Source organism: Prorops nasuta, unplaced genomic scaffold, assembly GCF_024137725.1.
Source record: "Prorops nasuta isolate Cenicafe-Biocafe unplaced genomic scaffold, Cenicafe_Pnas_1.2 PNAS00009, whole genome shotgun sequence".
NCBI lineage: Eukaryota > Metazoa > Arthropoda > Insecta > Hymenoptera > Bethylidae > Prorops > Prorops nasuta.
The window spans coordinates 1,271,461-1,288,463 of record NW_027116806.1 but is presented as its reverse complement, the minus strand read 5'-3'; the positions used below and the strand labels follow the sequence as shown (position 1 = coordinate 1,288,463).

The 17,003-nt window shown below is 33.1% G+C and overlaps 1 protein-coding gene across 1 annotated transcript in view; it reads left to right on the top strand.

The window, feature by feature from the left end:
• Positions 1-17,003, top strand: part of Suv3 (Suv3 helicase) — a 254,617-nt gene that overhangs the window by 200,962 nt on the left and 36,652 nt on the right. Inside the window, exon 11 of the mRNA XM_066731491.1 lies at positions 9,578-9,699. Within this exon, the coding sequence (XP_066587588.1) occupies positions 9,578-9,699 (122 nt within the window). The remainder of the gene's footprint in view (positions 1-9,577; positions 9,700-17,003) is intronic.

Below are 17,003 nucleotides of genomic sequence, written 5' to 3'. Positions count from 1 at the left end.
ACCAAGGAACCGGTGGGGATGAGTGAGCTTTATTGCATTTATTATTTTTTTTGTTCTTTCAGGAGAACTTTGGACAATGCATTCTCTGATTCTATTTATGCAGAAGTTGTATTTTGAGAGACAGTCTAGATTATGGTATTCTTGTGTATTAAAGTCCTCAAAATTTTCTTCTAGTTTGGTAATAAAGAAAAACCAATCCGTTTTTTCATACGATAATTTGTGGTATTTCCTATTGTGCATTTGGTGTTCGCGCAGAAGTTTGATTTTAATATTTATCATACAGTAATCAAAACCACAGCGATCATCTAAAATCTTGTAATTTATTATGTCCGCTATGTCAAGAGTGGATAATATGAGGTCAATATTTGAGTTATTGTTATTACGGAAATCTATACGTGTACTTGTATCTGTGTATTGTGAAGGAGAATATTATAATCTGAAATATTCTTTAGTAGTCTAATGCCATGAGTATTATCATAATTGCAATTTCAGGCAGTGTTATGAGAATTGAAGTCACCCAACATGATGCATGGTTTTATGTTTAACACTTCTTCCATGATTGCGTCTTCCTTTTTTTGATTTAGATTAAGACCCTGGGGTTTATATAGGAGCCATAGGGTTGATGTTGGAGTATAGGTTCGTTAGACAGATTACGCATGATTCTATTAAGTTATCAATGTTATTGAAGTTGGGGAGAACTTTGAACTTTATCTCTTTTCTGATAAATATTATAATTCTTCCTTCTTTCTTCACTGCATGATCAAATTGTATAGTGCAGAAACCTTTATAGCCTATACGATGGTCAGGTTTAAGCCAAGATTCTACATACAAAAATATTTATGTCAGTAAGTATATTATTGAGTTCTTCTCTCATTCTGTGTATATTTCTAGCATTCCAGTAAATAATGCGTAGATTGGCTGATTGTAGATTTTGTTTCATGATTAATGTAGTTAAAAGGTGGATATTAATTAGTTAGGTTAGACTCTGTATTATTCTTGATTGTCACTTTTTGTAGTGAATTGATAATCTTGGAGAGTCTATTTTTATGCGTCGTTCTGTGATACTGGGATAGATGTCACGAAGTATTTTGATTAATTCCGACATGTTGTTTGTGTATTTTTCTGCAATGGTTAAGTAGTCAGAGTGTCGAATTGTTTATTGAATGAGGTTTTGGAAGTTGTCGAAACTAATAAGGAATTTTTCTGGGTTTTCAGTGATAATATGTTTTACTGGTGATAGCATTAACTCCATATCATCCTCCTTGGATTCGGCATCCGACGGGGTAGAACGCATCTATTCATAGTTCTTTTTGTAGATGTTTCCTTTATTTTTGTTTGTTCCTTCCGGGATTGATCTAATGCCTCACCTTTGAGGTCAATATCGTCATCTATTTTTTTATTATTTATAGTAGTGTCATGATTGTGGAGTTGGTAATCGATAATGGATGTTTGTAGGAAATTGGTTGGGTTTCCATTGCAACAATTGTATTAATATCTTTCAAATTTGTCTCTGTGACTGTTTCATTAATTTCAGAGTTATTATCGTTTGATGTAGGTATTACAGAAGGTTCTGTGATAGAATTTGTGGCAACTTTCTTTGGGCATTGTTTGACTAACTGGTTTTCACCTTTACAAGCAAAACAAATCAGGTTATCTGTGGTAATGTATATGTGGTAGTTAGTATTGTCAAACGCTATTTGAATACTATCTGGTAGCTTAGAAATGTCCTCAGGATGAATATAGATTTGTCTTCGGAAACTTAGTACGTGCGTATATCCTAATTCATTACATCCGGCCATCACAAAACTCATATTCGAGACACAGTTTATACTCATTTCTTTTAATTTATTTTCAATTATGTTGTGCGGAATTATGAGACACATATTAGCTAAGAAGATTCTTTTGGCTTTTGATACTAGTGGTCTTATTCCTATTTCATATGCACCAATTTTTAGTTGGACTTTTCTTGATGCTAGTTTAGTTATTAGTTCCTTATTTGCGAGATACGTACATATCCTTCCGTTGGAGATTCTGGATACAAATCTGATGTTAACAGGGGATATTATATTACCTATAGCCAACATATAGTCCTTTAAGGTAAGGACTTCTTTCGCGTCCATCAAGATAGCTCGTTCTTTACTAGGAAATACATAGGTTTTTTGTAGCTGAGACATAAATATTAACTTGTCCGCCATTGGCAGATTCTTGATTGGTGCTTATATTCAGTAACGAGGTATATAGTAAGCTCTCCTGTAGTCAAAAGGGCCCACTATTCAAACAAAAATATCACTGGCCCAAAGCTGTCCTCCCACCGAAAGCAACCGCACCGAACAGCGCAGAAAAAAACAATAAAATTGTTATTATAAATGACCAATGTAAATGAAAAGGTAGACAACTAGTCACGAATTTTAGATGAGGAACACGCTGCATTCCGATAGTGCAAATAAACTCGAAACACGTCCGTCTCGTGCGACAGCTCACGGTGAACTCGCTAAGGTTTATATTGATTATTGCTGAAAAACGTTTTAAAGGGTATTTTTTTATCATGCAAATAAATTTAGTTTATTGTTTTATAAACCATCTAAGCTTTTTGATTGACAGAAATGACGAAAAGTAGAAGTTTTCGGCGCAATTAAGCATTCACAGTGGTTCTCAACGGGCGTCCATAAGAGCGTGGGCTGAAAGTGTGGGCCAACTTCAGTCTCATAAAACCAAGCTTCGCTTGTAAAAAAAGACGAAAGTACATAAACCGTCTCTAGCATAATTAATATAGTAAAATAAAATAATTCAATTAAAAAAATGAGTGAAATCCAAATGTTAGGCATGTATATATTTTTACCATGGCAAAAGTTAAAATTTCGAAAGAAAAAATAGTAATACAAAAGTTATTTGCTGGGCCCGTAATGTTTGTGTGCAAGTCGCTATTTTGCAATATAAGCGTTGCTTTTCGTAAGTTCAAAATTTGACTATTTAATACGATTCCATACAACGGACTCGACAAATAACTTTGTTATGTTACTATTTTTCTTTCAAAATTTTAACTTTTGCCACGGTAAAAATATATACTTGCCTAACATTTGGATTTCACTAACTATTTTAATTCGAATATTTTATTTTACTATATTTTTTACGCTAGACGATTTATGTACTTGCCGTCATTTTTTACAAGCAATGCTTGTTTTTTGTGGGATTGTAATTTACTCACGGTCAAGTAAATTAGAAAAATAACACTGTACACTCCGGAAAATATGTCCTATCCAACATATCAACAAAGGTTTTAAAGGACTTTATTTTCCAAACGGAGTAGGCTTTCCCCAACAAGCGGCTTACCTGAACTAGTATCGAATCTAAGGTAATAAACCGTAGACCATAAATAAAAGAAAATTATTATACCTGTTACTCCAAAAACTAATAACCAGAAGTATAAAGAAGCATAGGAATAAGATTGTGCAACCAAAGTGGTATACGCAGATGTGAAATTTCAAAAAGTTAAGGGAACAAGGTCCCAGAATCGAAAGATACGATAGTGCTAAGAGCACTGTAATAACGAAAAGGATAAATAGGAGCAAGGCGCTAGCTTCGAGTAATCGAGAGGACGAACTGGCGCGGCTCGTGGAGTTATATATTGTACGGGTAAAATTTAACTAGTGAGAACACTCCGCGAGGCGGCCATCTGGCGACGTTATACTAAAGTGGGGAGTGTGGTACAGAGACGGAGAGTGCGCTGAGCGATGCGACTCGTGAAACCCGGATCGCTCATACCAACACATCTCCGATCTTCAACAGATACGATGTCTAAAAATATACTGAGCATTTTTTTAGTTGTCAATTTAAAGCTCTATCGAACACAACGATCGAAAGACAATCCTCTTTTTATGTTAATAACTGTTCTTAGTTACTTTTTTATGCATTGAAAGTTGATATATGTTTCTCAGCTACTATACTATTATTATTATTGCTCTTCTTCAAAAGTAAACGGAGATATTAGTTTATCTTATTTTTAACAGTAGGTCTAGTTTAACCCATTAACGTCCAAAATGTCAAAATTTCTTGCACGTTTTCAAAGTGATTTTTTCCTATGTAATTGGCGTTGAAAAAATTCTTGAACCACATATTCTGATGTAAAATTGCATGCTCTTTCAGAATCCGTTGCCAGAATCATGATAAAACTCACAGGAAAAGAGATATGCTCGATTGAAACATAAAAAACACCTAAATTTTCGAGAAAAAAAAATTTTTAGGATTTTTTTTCGAAGTGTTACGGTGAAGATATCACCTTGCGACCGTGATCAAAGGTGATCATGGGAGTTGAAGTTTAACAGGGAATTTTTTTGTTGACCTTGAACCATCGCTTCTTTACAAAATGGCGGAAAAAACGAATTCTTTTTTTCAATCTTCATCAACTTTTTTCTCGAAATCTATGGTCTTTAGAAAAAAATTCATAAAAACAAAAATGCCTTAGAATCGCTCGAGAAACATTCTCAATTTTTTTCAGAATTTTTTGAGACAATTTTTGAAAATTCCATTTCACAAGTTTCCCGGAAAATCAAAAATTGTCTCAAAAAATTCTGAAAAAATTTGAGAATGTTCCTCGAGCGATTCTAAGGCATTTTTGTTTTTATGAATTTTTTTCTAAAGACCATAGATTTCTAGAAAAAAGTTGATGAAGATTGAAAAAAAAAATTCGTTTTTTCCGCCATTTTGTAAAGAAGCGATGGTTCAAGGTCAACAAAAAAATTCCCTGTTAAACTTCAACTCCCATGATCACCTTTGATCACGGTCGCAAGGTGATATCTTCACCGTAACACTTCGAAAAAAAATCCTAAAAATTTTTTTTTTCGAAAATTTAGGTGTTTTTTATGTTTCAATCGAGCATATCTCTTTTCCTGTGAGTTTTATCATGATTCTGACAACGGATTCTGAAAGAGCATGCAATTTTACATCAGAATATGTGGTTCAAGAATTTTTTCAACGCCAATTACATAGGAAAAAATCACTTTGAAAACGTGCAAGAAATTTTGACATTTTGGACGTTAATGGGTTAATCATTATATCAAATCTAAACTATGGAAGAAAGAGTTCAGAATTGTTCAAAATAAATATTATATGTGTGGCATTATAGTAACATAAATCTGGTTTACCATTAGAACTTAAAGGAATGTGTGTGAAAAATGTAGAACCTAATTAATATAGAAATAATTATCCTATTAACGCCGTGTTTTGGTTTATTTTCATCATAAAAATGGAAGCAATGCATTAACAATAATTTAAAAAATGTTTAATTAACAATGTAAAAGTTTAAAATTTGTATTACCATTTGGAGTAACGGGTATAATTAATTTGCCTTTCTTTATGGTCTGTGATTTATTGCCCTAGATCCGATGCTAGTTCAGGTAGGCTGTTTGGTGTGTGGGGAAGCCTTCTCCGCTTATAGTCCAGGAAATAGAGACAAGTGCGTGCAAAAATTAATACCTGGAAAAAAAATATGGTTGTATAGGGAATAAAAAATAAAGGTGAGTTTCTATTTCGAGCAACTCGATCCTGAAAGTCGAACTTAACCTAAAAAATCGGCAAAGTTGCAAAAACCTGTTTTTTACAAATAACTCGAAAACTATGGCTCTAATCGTAAAAAGTAAAATCAGAAAGTTGTAGATATTGAATAAATCTATAAATTTTGTTTTATAATAATTATTGCTATCTTTAATACTTTTCGAGTTATATTGCAAAAACCACTAAAAATCGGGTACTCTAGATCTCGTTAACTATCAGACTTATACACTTGTTATTTTGCATAAATATAGCCTATGACATGCTGAAAAAGTGTTGTTTTTTTTAATTAAAAATTGTTATTATTTTTCGAAATACATCGATTTTTCGGAAAAAAGATGCTCTCGGAAATTGGTTCCTCTTCATCGTAGGGTAGTCGTAGAGAATCGATTGCGGGCTAATTTTTTTCCTTAAGAGTTGTACTTTCATGCTATTAAACAATTACAACGAATTTTTGCATTTTGAGTGCTAAAAAAATGTTTAAACAAATTGTACATTTTTTTTGCAAGTTTTTTTTACATAACTTGATCAATTTTTAATTAATAAAATTGACTATTGTAGAAATCAATTTCTAACATTTTTTTACAAATTTAAAAAAAAATCAATTTTCTAGGACCTTTTGGAGCCGAGATAACTTTTTTTTTCGAAAAAATCTAGAAGGCTTAATAAACAATTTACAGAAGCGCGCTTCAAGGATGTTGATGTTAAATAGTTATATTTTCAATAAAAAAATACTAAAATACGCTTGCTTGATTTTAAGTCTTAGAAATTAATGAGCTAAGTAAAGCGTGCGAGCGCGGAGCGCGGCAGCTGAAGCGGGCGGCGGAGTGGGGAGAGTTCCGCGCGCTCGAACAGAAAACTAATTTAGCGCGTTCAAAACGGATCGCGCTCATATAAATATTAATATCTCGGCTTCTAACACTCGTACAAAAATCCTTTTGTACTTAATTTGGGGTAGCTCGGCGAGACAAATAATAATACTCTATTTATTTTTGTCTTTGAAGTTAAACAAACCCGGAATCATTTAATTTTCTCATTAATTATAGTAAATTACCGTGATATTGAAGCCGCAGGATTGTTATACAATAAGTGACATAAAAACCAAAAATATACTTCATAGTAATTTATCTTTAATGTGTACAAAGTATATCTTAGAATTAATAACAAATATTTGAACAGCGGGCTATTGGGTGGTGTGTAAATAATTAATAAAAATATACGTCATCGCAATGAATTCTTTATTTACAGATATACAATATTCTATGGTTTCTTGATACGTTTCTTTGCTTTGATAATACTGGAATTACATTAAATGATATCGTTTCCTCACCACCTGGCGGTAAATATCTCGGCGCGTTTTTTTTTTAAGGAAATGTAAAAACTTGATGAATTAAACTTTAAACTTATTACTATAAATTACTGTGAAGTATATTTTTGGTTTTTATGTCACTTATTGTATAACTATCCTGCGGCTTCAATATTACGGTAATTTACTATAATTAATGAGAAAATTAAATGATTCCGGGTTTGTTTAACTTCAAAGACAAAAATAAATAGCGTATTCTTATTTGTCTCGCCGAGCTACTCCAAATTAAGTACAAAAGGATTTTTGTACGAGTGTTAGAAGCCGAGATATTAATGTTTTTATGAGCGCGATCCGTTTTGAACGCGCTAAATCAGTTTTCTGTTCGAGCGCGCGGAACTCTCCCCACTCCGCCGCCCGCTTCAGCTGCCGCGCTCCGCACTCGCACGCTTTACTTAGCTCATTAATTTCTAAGACTTAAAATCAGAGCAAGCGTATTTTAGTATTTTTTTATTGAAAATATAACTATTTAACATCAACATCCTTGAAGCGCGCTTCTGTAAATTGTTTATTAAGCCTTCTAGATTTTTTCGAAAAAAAAGTTATCTCGGCTCCAAAAGGTCCTAGAAAATTGATTTTTTTTTTAAATTTGTAAAAAAATGTTAGAAATTGATTTCTACAATAGTCAATTTTATTAACCCATTAACGTCCAAAATGTCAAAATTTCTTGCACGTTTTCAAAGTGATTTTTTCCTATGTAATTGGCGTTGAAAAAATTCTTGAACCACATATTCTGATGTAAAATTGCATGCTCTTTCAGAATCCGTTGCCAGAATCATGATAAAACTCACAGGAAAAGAGATATGCTCGATTGAAACATAAAAAACACCTAAATTTTCGAAAAAAAAAATTTTTAGGATTTTTTTTCGAAGTGTTACGGTGAAGATATCACCTTGCGACCGTGATCAAAGGTGATCATGGGAGTTGAAGTTTAACAGGGAATTTTTTTGTTGACCTTGAACCATCGCTTCTTTACAAAATGGCGGAAAAAACGAATTTTTTTTTTCAATCTTCATCAACTTTTTTCTAGAAATCTATGGTCTTTAGAAAAAAATTCATAAAAACAAAAATGCCTTAGAATCGCTCGAGGAACATTCTCAAATTTTTTCAGAATTTTTTGAGACAATTTTTGATTTTCCGGGAAACTTGTGAAATGGAATTTTCAAAAATTGTCTCAAAAAATTCTGAAAAAAATTGAGAATGTTTCTCGAGCGATTCTAAGGCATTTTTGTTTTTATGAATTTTTTTCTAAAGACCATAGATTTCGAGAAAAAAGTTGATGAAGATTGAAAAAAAGAATTCGTTTTTTCCGCCATTTTGTAAAGAAGCGATGGTTCAAGGTCAACAAAAAAATTCCCTGTTAAACTTCAACTCCCATGATCACCTTTGATCACGGTCGCAAGGTGATATCTTCACCGTAACACTTCGAAAAAAAATCCTAAAAATTTTTTTTTTCGAAAATTTAGGTGTTTTTTATGTTTCAATCGAGCATATCTCTTTTCCTGTGAGTTTTATCATGATTCTGGCAACGGATTCTGAAAGAGCATGCAATTTTACATCAGAATATGTGGTTCAAGAATTTTTTCAACGCCAATTACATAGGAAAAAATCACTTTGAAAACGTGCAAGAAATTTTGACATTTTGGACGTTAATGGGTTAATTAAAAATTGATCAAGTTATGTAAAAAAAACTTGCAAAAAAAATGTACAATTTGTTTAAACATTTTTTTAGCACTCAAAATGCAAAAATTCGTTGTAATTGTTTAATAGCATGAAAGTACAACTCTTAAGGAAAAAAATTAGCCCGCAATCGATTCTCTACGACTACCCTACGATGAAGAGGAACCAATTTCCGAGAGCATCTTTTTTCCGAAAAATCGATGTATCTCGAAAAATAATAACAATTTTTAATTAAAAAAAAAACACTTTTTCAGCATGTCATAGGCTATATTTATGCAAAATAACAAGTGTATAAGTCTGATAGTTAACGAGATCTAGAGTACCCGATTTTTAGTGGTTTTTGCAATATAACTCGAAAAGTATTAAAGATAGCAATAATTATTATAAAACAAAATTTATAGATTTATTCAATATCTACAACTTTCTGATTTTACTTTTTACGATTAGAGCCATAGTTTTCGAGTTATGTGTAAAAAACAGGTTTTTGCAACTTTGCCGATTTTTTAGGTTAAGTTCGACTTTCAGGATCGAGTTGCTCGAAATAGAAACTCACCTTTATTTTTTATTCCCCATACAACCATATTTTTTTTCCAGGTATTAATTTTTGCATATTTAACATTGAGCCGTTCCCTGTTTCTTGGACTATTAGGAAGTAAGGTCCTTTAAAACCTTTGTTGATATGTTGGACAGAATGTATTTCCGGAAGTGTACTGCTCCGAAGAATAATTTAAGTGATTAGTTTAAAACCATTCACAAATATAGCTAAAATTTAAAAGATTAGAAAATATTTAGAAATCAAAAGTTCCATTGGTTATGTATTTTCTAAATAAAGCTTTAAATAAAAAATACCGTTAAATTTTTCTTCTTAGAATTGACTCTTTTATCATTACTTATCAAGTGGAAATGTAATATTATTAACAGCTTTTAAGATTCTTGTGTAAGTTGTAATATATTGTAAATATTTTGATATCAAAATAATTATTTCAGTTATCGCTTTATGGACTTATTTCCGGATGCAGAAATAATACGGAATGAGCAAACAAAATTGGATTCTCTAATATCTGATGGAGTGATTCGTCTAACTGCGTTATTGAAGAACTCAACTTCAGGTTAGTAATTAGATAGTTTTAGTACAGTCGGGTGCAACGAATGTTTTTACATATCTTTATAGTTGATTTGAGACTGTAATTTATAATTACGAAAAGTAGCTCAATATATATAAAATTAGAATTTTGAAAGTTATATTTCTGAAAATACCGTAAATCATAAGTTGTAAAAGTTCTGAAGTTTCATGGTACAACGGAAGGATGCTAGAATTTGCTGTATTGCAACCAGAATAAACGAATAGAAGGGAATACACAGAGCAAAATTAGATGTACGTCCGTATGATCAAGTGATTCCGGTAATAGAAAAAAAAACGAAAATCCGCTAAACGGAAAAAAATTACTTGGATGCGTATAGGTTTAGGTCTCTTTCGTTTAATTTTTTCGTCATTTTCAGTATATCTCTAATACAAAAGACAGGAGTATAGTTTTATCAGATCTATTTCGCTTTCGATTTACGTTGGCTTCTTGCGTTTAGCCAACGAGTTAAAGCAGTGTGCTGTTTGACTAGCTTTGGTAGGTGTTTGTCGTACCAGAAATCCTAATCCAATTCCAACTGACTGCATTTGTTTAATTATTACGAAATATTTACAACTAGATATTCAAGAGTGATCTAAGAGACCGATGAGAGAATTCAATCAAATAAATCTTTTAAATATTTTGTGGAAATAAACTTTTTCAGTAGGAGCAAACTAACTTGTTGTACTATGCTTTAGTATAAAATAGCCCATTTTTGTGGAAAATAAAACAAATAATCATAAAAAATTATATTTTCTGTCTGACATTACTTTAAAAAAATGGAAGCTTTATTAAGCTATATCAAACTTCAACGTGTAATTTCAGATCAAAAATAAGTAACCAGACCTATAACTGTAGATTTTCTTGATTACAAAATTTAGCTCAATGAAGACAAATTTTAAAGTTTTTCACGATTGAAAAGTCTATTTATGTATTAGACACACACAAACATTTACTGGATACCCCTATCACTGAGAAAAATATTCGTTTGATTGCAGTGAATTTCATTGTATCTGAATAAATATTTGCATGATTTGTATCCGTTCAACTAATTTAGTTGAGATTAATGAATACATTTAGATTAAACGAATCTCACGAAGTAAATATTTATTTAATTCTAATCAAGAGACACGGTAGTGTCTCGACGGCAAGTACATATAAAAGTAGATAATGACATATAACGCCAAGCACTACCGTGTAACTTACACAGCAAGTTTGGCCGTCCCAATTTTCAAACCGATTTATCTCCATGAATGATCAATATATTTTAATGGAATGAAAGAATCTATTGTTTTATGCACATGAATATTTATTAGGTCTTAATAGATAATAATTCCAATTTTTTACACAGTGCTTAATTAATTCAAATACATATTTAATATGCCTAAATCTTTTATATCGTGCTTTAAATGCATAATCGTTAAAGACAATTATATATTTATACAACCATAAGGAATATACAATTGTGTATACCAACTATACGTTTTTTTTAAGGGTTATTTAATTTGCACTAACGATTAATATATTCTGGTTCTACAAACTTTTTATGACGTCATATTCTTCACGTCACTGAAACGTCATTCTTTGTAAAGATAAATAAATATATATTTCATTTTATGGGATAGCCACTATAATTAAAATAATATTTATTGTCATCACACATGTACAGATTTGAAATAAAAAATTGAAATAGATATTTTATGACGTATCAATGATGTTGTAAGATAACACGTCATATTTAAAGGGAACTTTATGTTTTTTAATTTTGTAGATAATAACTCCAAATAATTAATTTATTGCAACCAATTAAATATTCGTTTACAGTAATGCAATAAAATATTTCAAATTTAATAAAATATTAATTGTTCGTTACTGTTAATTTTCTCTTCATTTAATTATTTACTTAGAAGCTCTACGTCAGTATATATACATAGTACTTTGAGCCATATCATTATATTTATTTTACTCGGAGAAACTAGTTGTTTTCTTCATAACCTTTATTATGTCCCTCAATTGCATTTAATCAATACGTTTCTTCACCTTCGACATTCTCACTTTTTACTCATTTTCCTGAAATATACAGGGTGTAACGAAACGACCGCATTATCTGGCAACTGGAGGTTCGGGGTGACAACCCGAGTGCACATGCAAAATTTCGTTCGAATCGTTCTAGGGGTTTAAAAGTTATTCGCGTTTAAAAATGTCCCTTTTTCGGTCCTTTTCGAACGACTTTAAAGGCACAATGCAGAGTAGAGAAAGTGAAGAAACAATAGACGAAAACCCCGCGAGAAAGGAACAATTATCGATCGCGCGCTATGATACTTTTGCTATTTATTTCTTTAATTTGGCTATTAGATTAATTTCAAAATAGCCAAATCCTCTTCATTACAATTTCAATTCAATTCAGTACAAGTATCATTGACTGAATTGATGGAAAGAGCGAGTTGTCGCAATGAAACGGAAAGTATCAGAAGCTAAGATGTCGCGCTAGCGCACTGATTCACTAGTAGGCGATGCATAAAGGCATTCTCTTCCTACTAACGAAGCTAAAGAGAATGATGTAAAATCAATGCATTGATGACAGAGAAAATGAGACTTACCGATTTAATGTTCACCATGTTCTTTTACACCGGAGTTGTTGGAAAAGCTTCAAACTGGCTCCTCGATGTTTTCCAGAAAGCACCATCACTGATTTTACTTTTAAACACTCGTGAATTTAATGAAATAGGTATTAACCTACGTTTTCTCACAACACTGGTTATTTTGACACTTTTCAACTATTTGAAGTAGGCTGACAGAGAGAGACACACAGAGAGAAAGAATAATCAATTATTAGTTTCGACCACTCATTATCAGCCTTCTTCACTTTGCTAACTTCTCCTCTCTCCACCGTTCCAACTATTTCACCTCAGAAACGTCTGTGTGTGAGTGTATAAAGACAAATGTATTAAATGAGATTTTCCGTTTTATCAATTTTCTGTTTGGAAATTTTTTATTTCTCAATTTCTACGTTTACTTAAATAAAAAACAAGTGATTTTTTATACATTTGAAGGTTTATTTAAAAAATACAATAATTTAAAGAATATAATAATTTAAAAAATACAACAAATTAAAAAACTTTTTTAAAAATAAAATAAAATTTTTGGCAGATATCGTGGCAGTGTATTATTGTAGTGGGGCAAATTAAGCAGCAACAGTTATAAATTATGCAAAACGCTACGCAAAGTTATGACGTTTTAACGGCAAAGTAATCGCACGGTTAATTCAGCGATTTCAGACAACGGGATCGTGCCTGATCTGTAATGAAGGTGGAAGACCGAGAACATGCAAGCACATACAGGATTGAAGAAGAAATATTACAAATTAAAGAGCATCCTGAAAAAAGACAGACCGATGTAGATCACATGTCTGTATACCGAGTGTTAAAGGAAGATTCACAACATCCGTACAAGACTGCGGCGTTCAAGAACTGCGGCGCGACGGATTATGGTGAAGCGAGTCGCCAAATGTCAGTGGCTACTCGAAAATGAGAGTCAAGAGCCAGGATTCTGCAGAAGGATTATTCTCTCAGATGACAGCTAGTTCGACCATGAAGGAGTCTGCCAGGAACAATCTTTGCTGGAACGAGTAAATCCCCACGTAATACAACCTAGGGCGTTCCAGAAGCGATTCACAGCTTAAATTTGTGGAGAGGACTTTCCCGATCGGTTGACTGGAAAAATTTGCCAGAGTTTTTGAAGAGGTGCCATTGGACAGTAGAAGAGGCATGTGGTTTCAGCAGGATGGGATTTTGGACCATATTAACACAGTCGCGAGAGCAGCACTCGACGAAATCTTTCCACACAGGTGGAATAGGAAGATGAGGATCCATGGAGTGCCCCCACGATCATCGGTTCTTGATCCGCTTGATCTTTCTTGTGAGGCTAATTGAAGAATTCCCTCTACGACGACGTTGTTGATGACTAGAATGATTGGCGATCCGCTGGAATATAGCCCTGCTTGGCAATCCAGAAGAAGTTGCTGGACTCCATGGCCAACTTATTAAGAAAAGCAGGCCATGCCTTCAAGAAAATGTCAGCTGTAAAAAGTTTTCTAGTTAATTACAAAAGAGAATGAATACAAATGTTAAAATAGCATACATTTAACTAATACTTACAGCAAATGCTCGAAATTTTGACCATTGACTTGAATGCATAGCCTCGCTCTTCTTAATAAGTTGGAGTGCATGGAGTCCAGCATTTCTTCAGAAATGTCTGCGGGGGCTATGTCCAGGCGTGCCGCCAAATCATCCGGGTCATCAACAATGCCTGTGTAGACGGAATTCTTCAAGTAGCCCCACAAGAAGAAATCAAGCGGATTTAGATCCGGTGATCTTGGGGGCCACTCCACAGGTCCTCGTCGTCCAATCCATCTATATGGAAAAATATCATCCAGGGCTGCTCTCGCGACTCTGTGGTAATGTGGTGCAGCTCCATCTTGCTGAAACCACATGCCTCTTCTAATTTCCAATGGCACCTCTTCTAAAATCTCTGGCAACTCTGTTCTGAGGAACTGAGTATAAATTTCCCCAGTCAACCGATCGGGAATCACAACAGGACCTATCTGTAAAAATAGTTAAATTATTAACAATTTTTCGAAGAAAAAATAATATCCGTGAAATTTATCATCTTACCACATAGGTTCCTACAATTCCTCCCCACAAATTTATACTCCATTTTTTCTGGAATGCCCTAGGCTGTGTTGCATAGGGATTCACTCGATTCCAGCAATGATTGTTCCTGTTATTGAAGACTCCTTCATGGTCGAACTTGCTCTCATCTGAGAATAGGATTCTTCTGCTGAATCCTGGCTCTTGACTCTCCCTTTCGAGTAGCCACTGACAAAACGTAGTTCGTTTTGCATAATCCGTAGGCCGCAACTCTTGAACGCGGCAGATCTTGTACGGATGTTGTGAATCTTCCTTTAACACTCGGTATACAGACATGTGATCTACACCGAGCTGTCTTCCTACACTACGCGTACTTTTTTCAGGATGCTCTTCGAATATTTGTAATATTTCTTCTTCCATCCTTGGAGTGCGCGTTGTTCTCGGTCTTCCACCTTCATTAGAGATGAGGCACGATCCCGTGTCCTTAAATCGCTGAATTAACCGTACGATTACATTGCCGTCAGGATGCCGTCGCTCCGGGTAGCGTTCGGCATAATTTCTTATTGTTGCTGCTCGGTTTGCTCCACTACGATAATACACTTCCACGATATCTGCCATTTCACGCGGGGTATAATTCATTTTGTTTTTTTTTTTAGTACGTCTTCTTACATTCAGCTCTGTAATGCGACTAAAATTATTTAGTAACTAGGTAACAGTGATACTAGAAGTGACACAGTTACAGTCAAAAAATTATTTAGTATCCAAGTAACTTTGCGTTTTTAATTCATGTATGTACCCCCTCTACTAGACTGTTTAATCGACAGCGCCAAAATATTAAATTACTGCTAAGTAAGCGGTGGATTGCGCTTTCAAATGTTTTATGATTAAATTTTCCAAACAGAAAATTGATAAAACGGAAAATCTCATTTAATACATTTGTCTTTATACACTCACACACAGACGTTTCTGAGGTGAAATAGTTGGAACGGTGGAGAGAGGAGAAGTTAGCAAAGTGAAGAAGGCTGATAATGAGTGGTCGAAACTAATAATTGATTATTCTTTCTCTCTGTGTGTCTCTCTCTGTCAGCCTACTTCAAATAGTTGAAAAGTGTCAAAATAACCAGTATTGTGAGAAAACGTAGGTTAATACCTATTTCATTAAATTCACGAGTGTTTAAAAGTAAAATCAGTGATGGTGCTTTCTGGAAAACATCGAGGAGCCAGTTTGAAGCTTTTCCAACAACTCCGGTGTAAAAGAACATGGTGAACATTAAATCGGTAAGTCTCATTTTCTCTGTCATCAATGCATTGATTTTACATCATTCTCTTTAGCTTCGTTAGTAGGAAGAGAATGCCTTTATGCATCGCCTACTAGTGAATCAGTGCGCTAGCGCGACATCTTAGCTTCTGATACTTTCCGTTTCATTGCGACAACTCGCTCTTTCCATCAATTCAGTCAATGATACTTGTACTGAATTGAATTGAAATTGTAATGAAGAGGATTTGGCTATTTTGAAATTAATCTAATAGCCAAATTAAAGAAATAAATAGCAAAAGTATCATAGCGCGCGATCGATAATTGTTCCTTTCTCGCGGGGTTTTCGTCTATTGTTTCTTCACTTTCTCTACTCTGCATTGTGCCTTTAAAGTCGTTCGAAAAGGACCGAAAAAGGGACATTTTTAAACGCGAATAACTTTTAAACCCCTAGAACGATTCGAACGAAATTTTGCATGTGCACTCGGGTTATCACCCCGAACCTCCAGTTGCCAGATAATGCGGTCGTTTCGTTACACCCTGTATTATCAATTAATATTTAAATAATGCATTATAGAACGCATACCTCATATAGAACATAATTTGAAACCATTCACTTATCTGTTATAACAATTGGAATATACTAACTGATGTTTTCTTATATACAAACTGAATAGTTAGTTGAAGACCACTATCGAGAAGGGTACAATGAATGACTGGCCATCTAGCAGTTGTAAAATCAATTACATTATAGGGAAATAAATATTTATTTGTTTACTGCGAGTATATAAAATACTTCAACAAATATATTTTTATGAGAGACTAAATTTTTTAAATTAGAACATTTACTGTAAAGCTAAGCTAGTGACACTATTGATTAAAAATAATAGCAGGCTACAGATTTTTAATGCGTATAGGTTTAATTAATATGCTTGCAATACTTTTGTCTTTATTATGTTTTGCTTAATTCATCAAGCCAATTATCATTATATTCACTTAGAAAAATTATTTTATTGAAATATTAGTATTTTATTTTATAAACTTCTGAAAGATACAACTCATTATGAAGTATACTTTACATAAAAATGACGATACGTGGAAATCTTTTACAAAGCAAACACATAATTTTCATTTTACCTTAAATAAACTCTGAAATCTTCATATAATGTATATACATTACTAATAAAAATAATGAAATTTATTTTAAAGAGTATTGAATAACGGGAAAATAAGACCAATTTATTATATACAAAAGAGTGTTCGATCAAAACACCAATAAAGATAGATATATATGCAACATGTTTCGTATAAATTGAGATATAGGTATAGGTAACTATATACCCGGATTAGTTAATGTTACTTCAGTACCGTATATTTAAATTGGACTT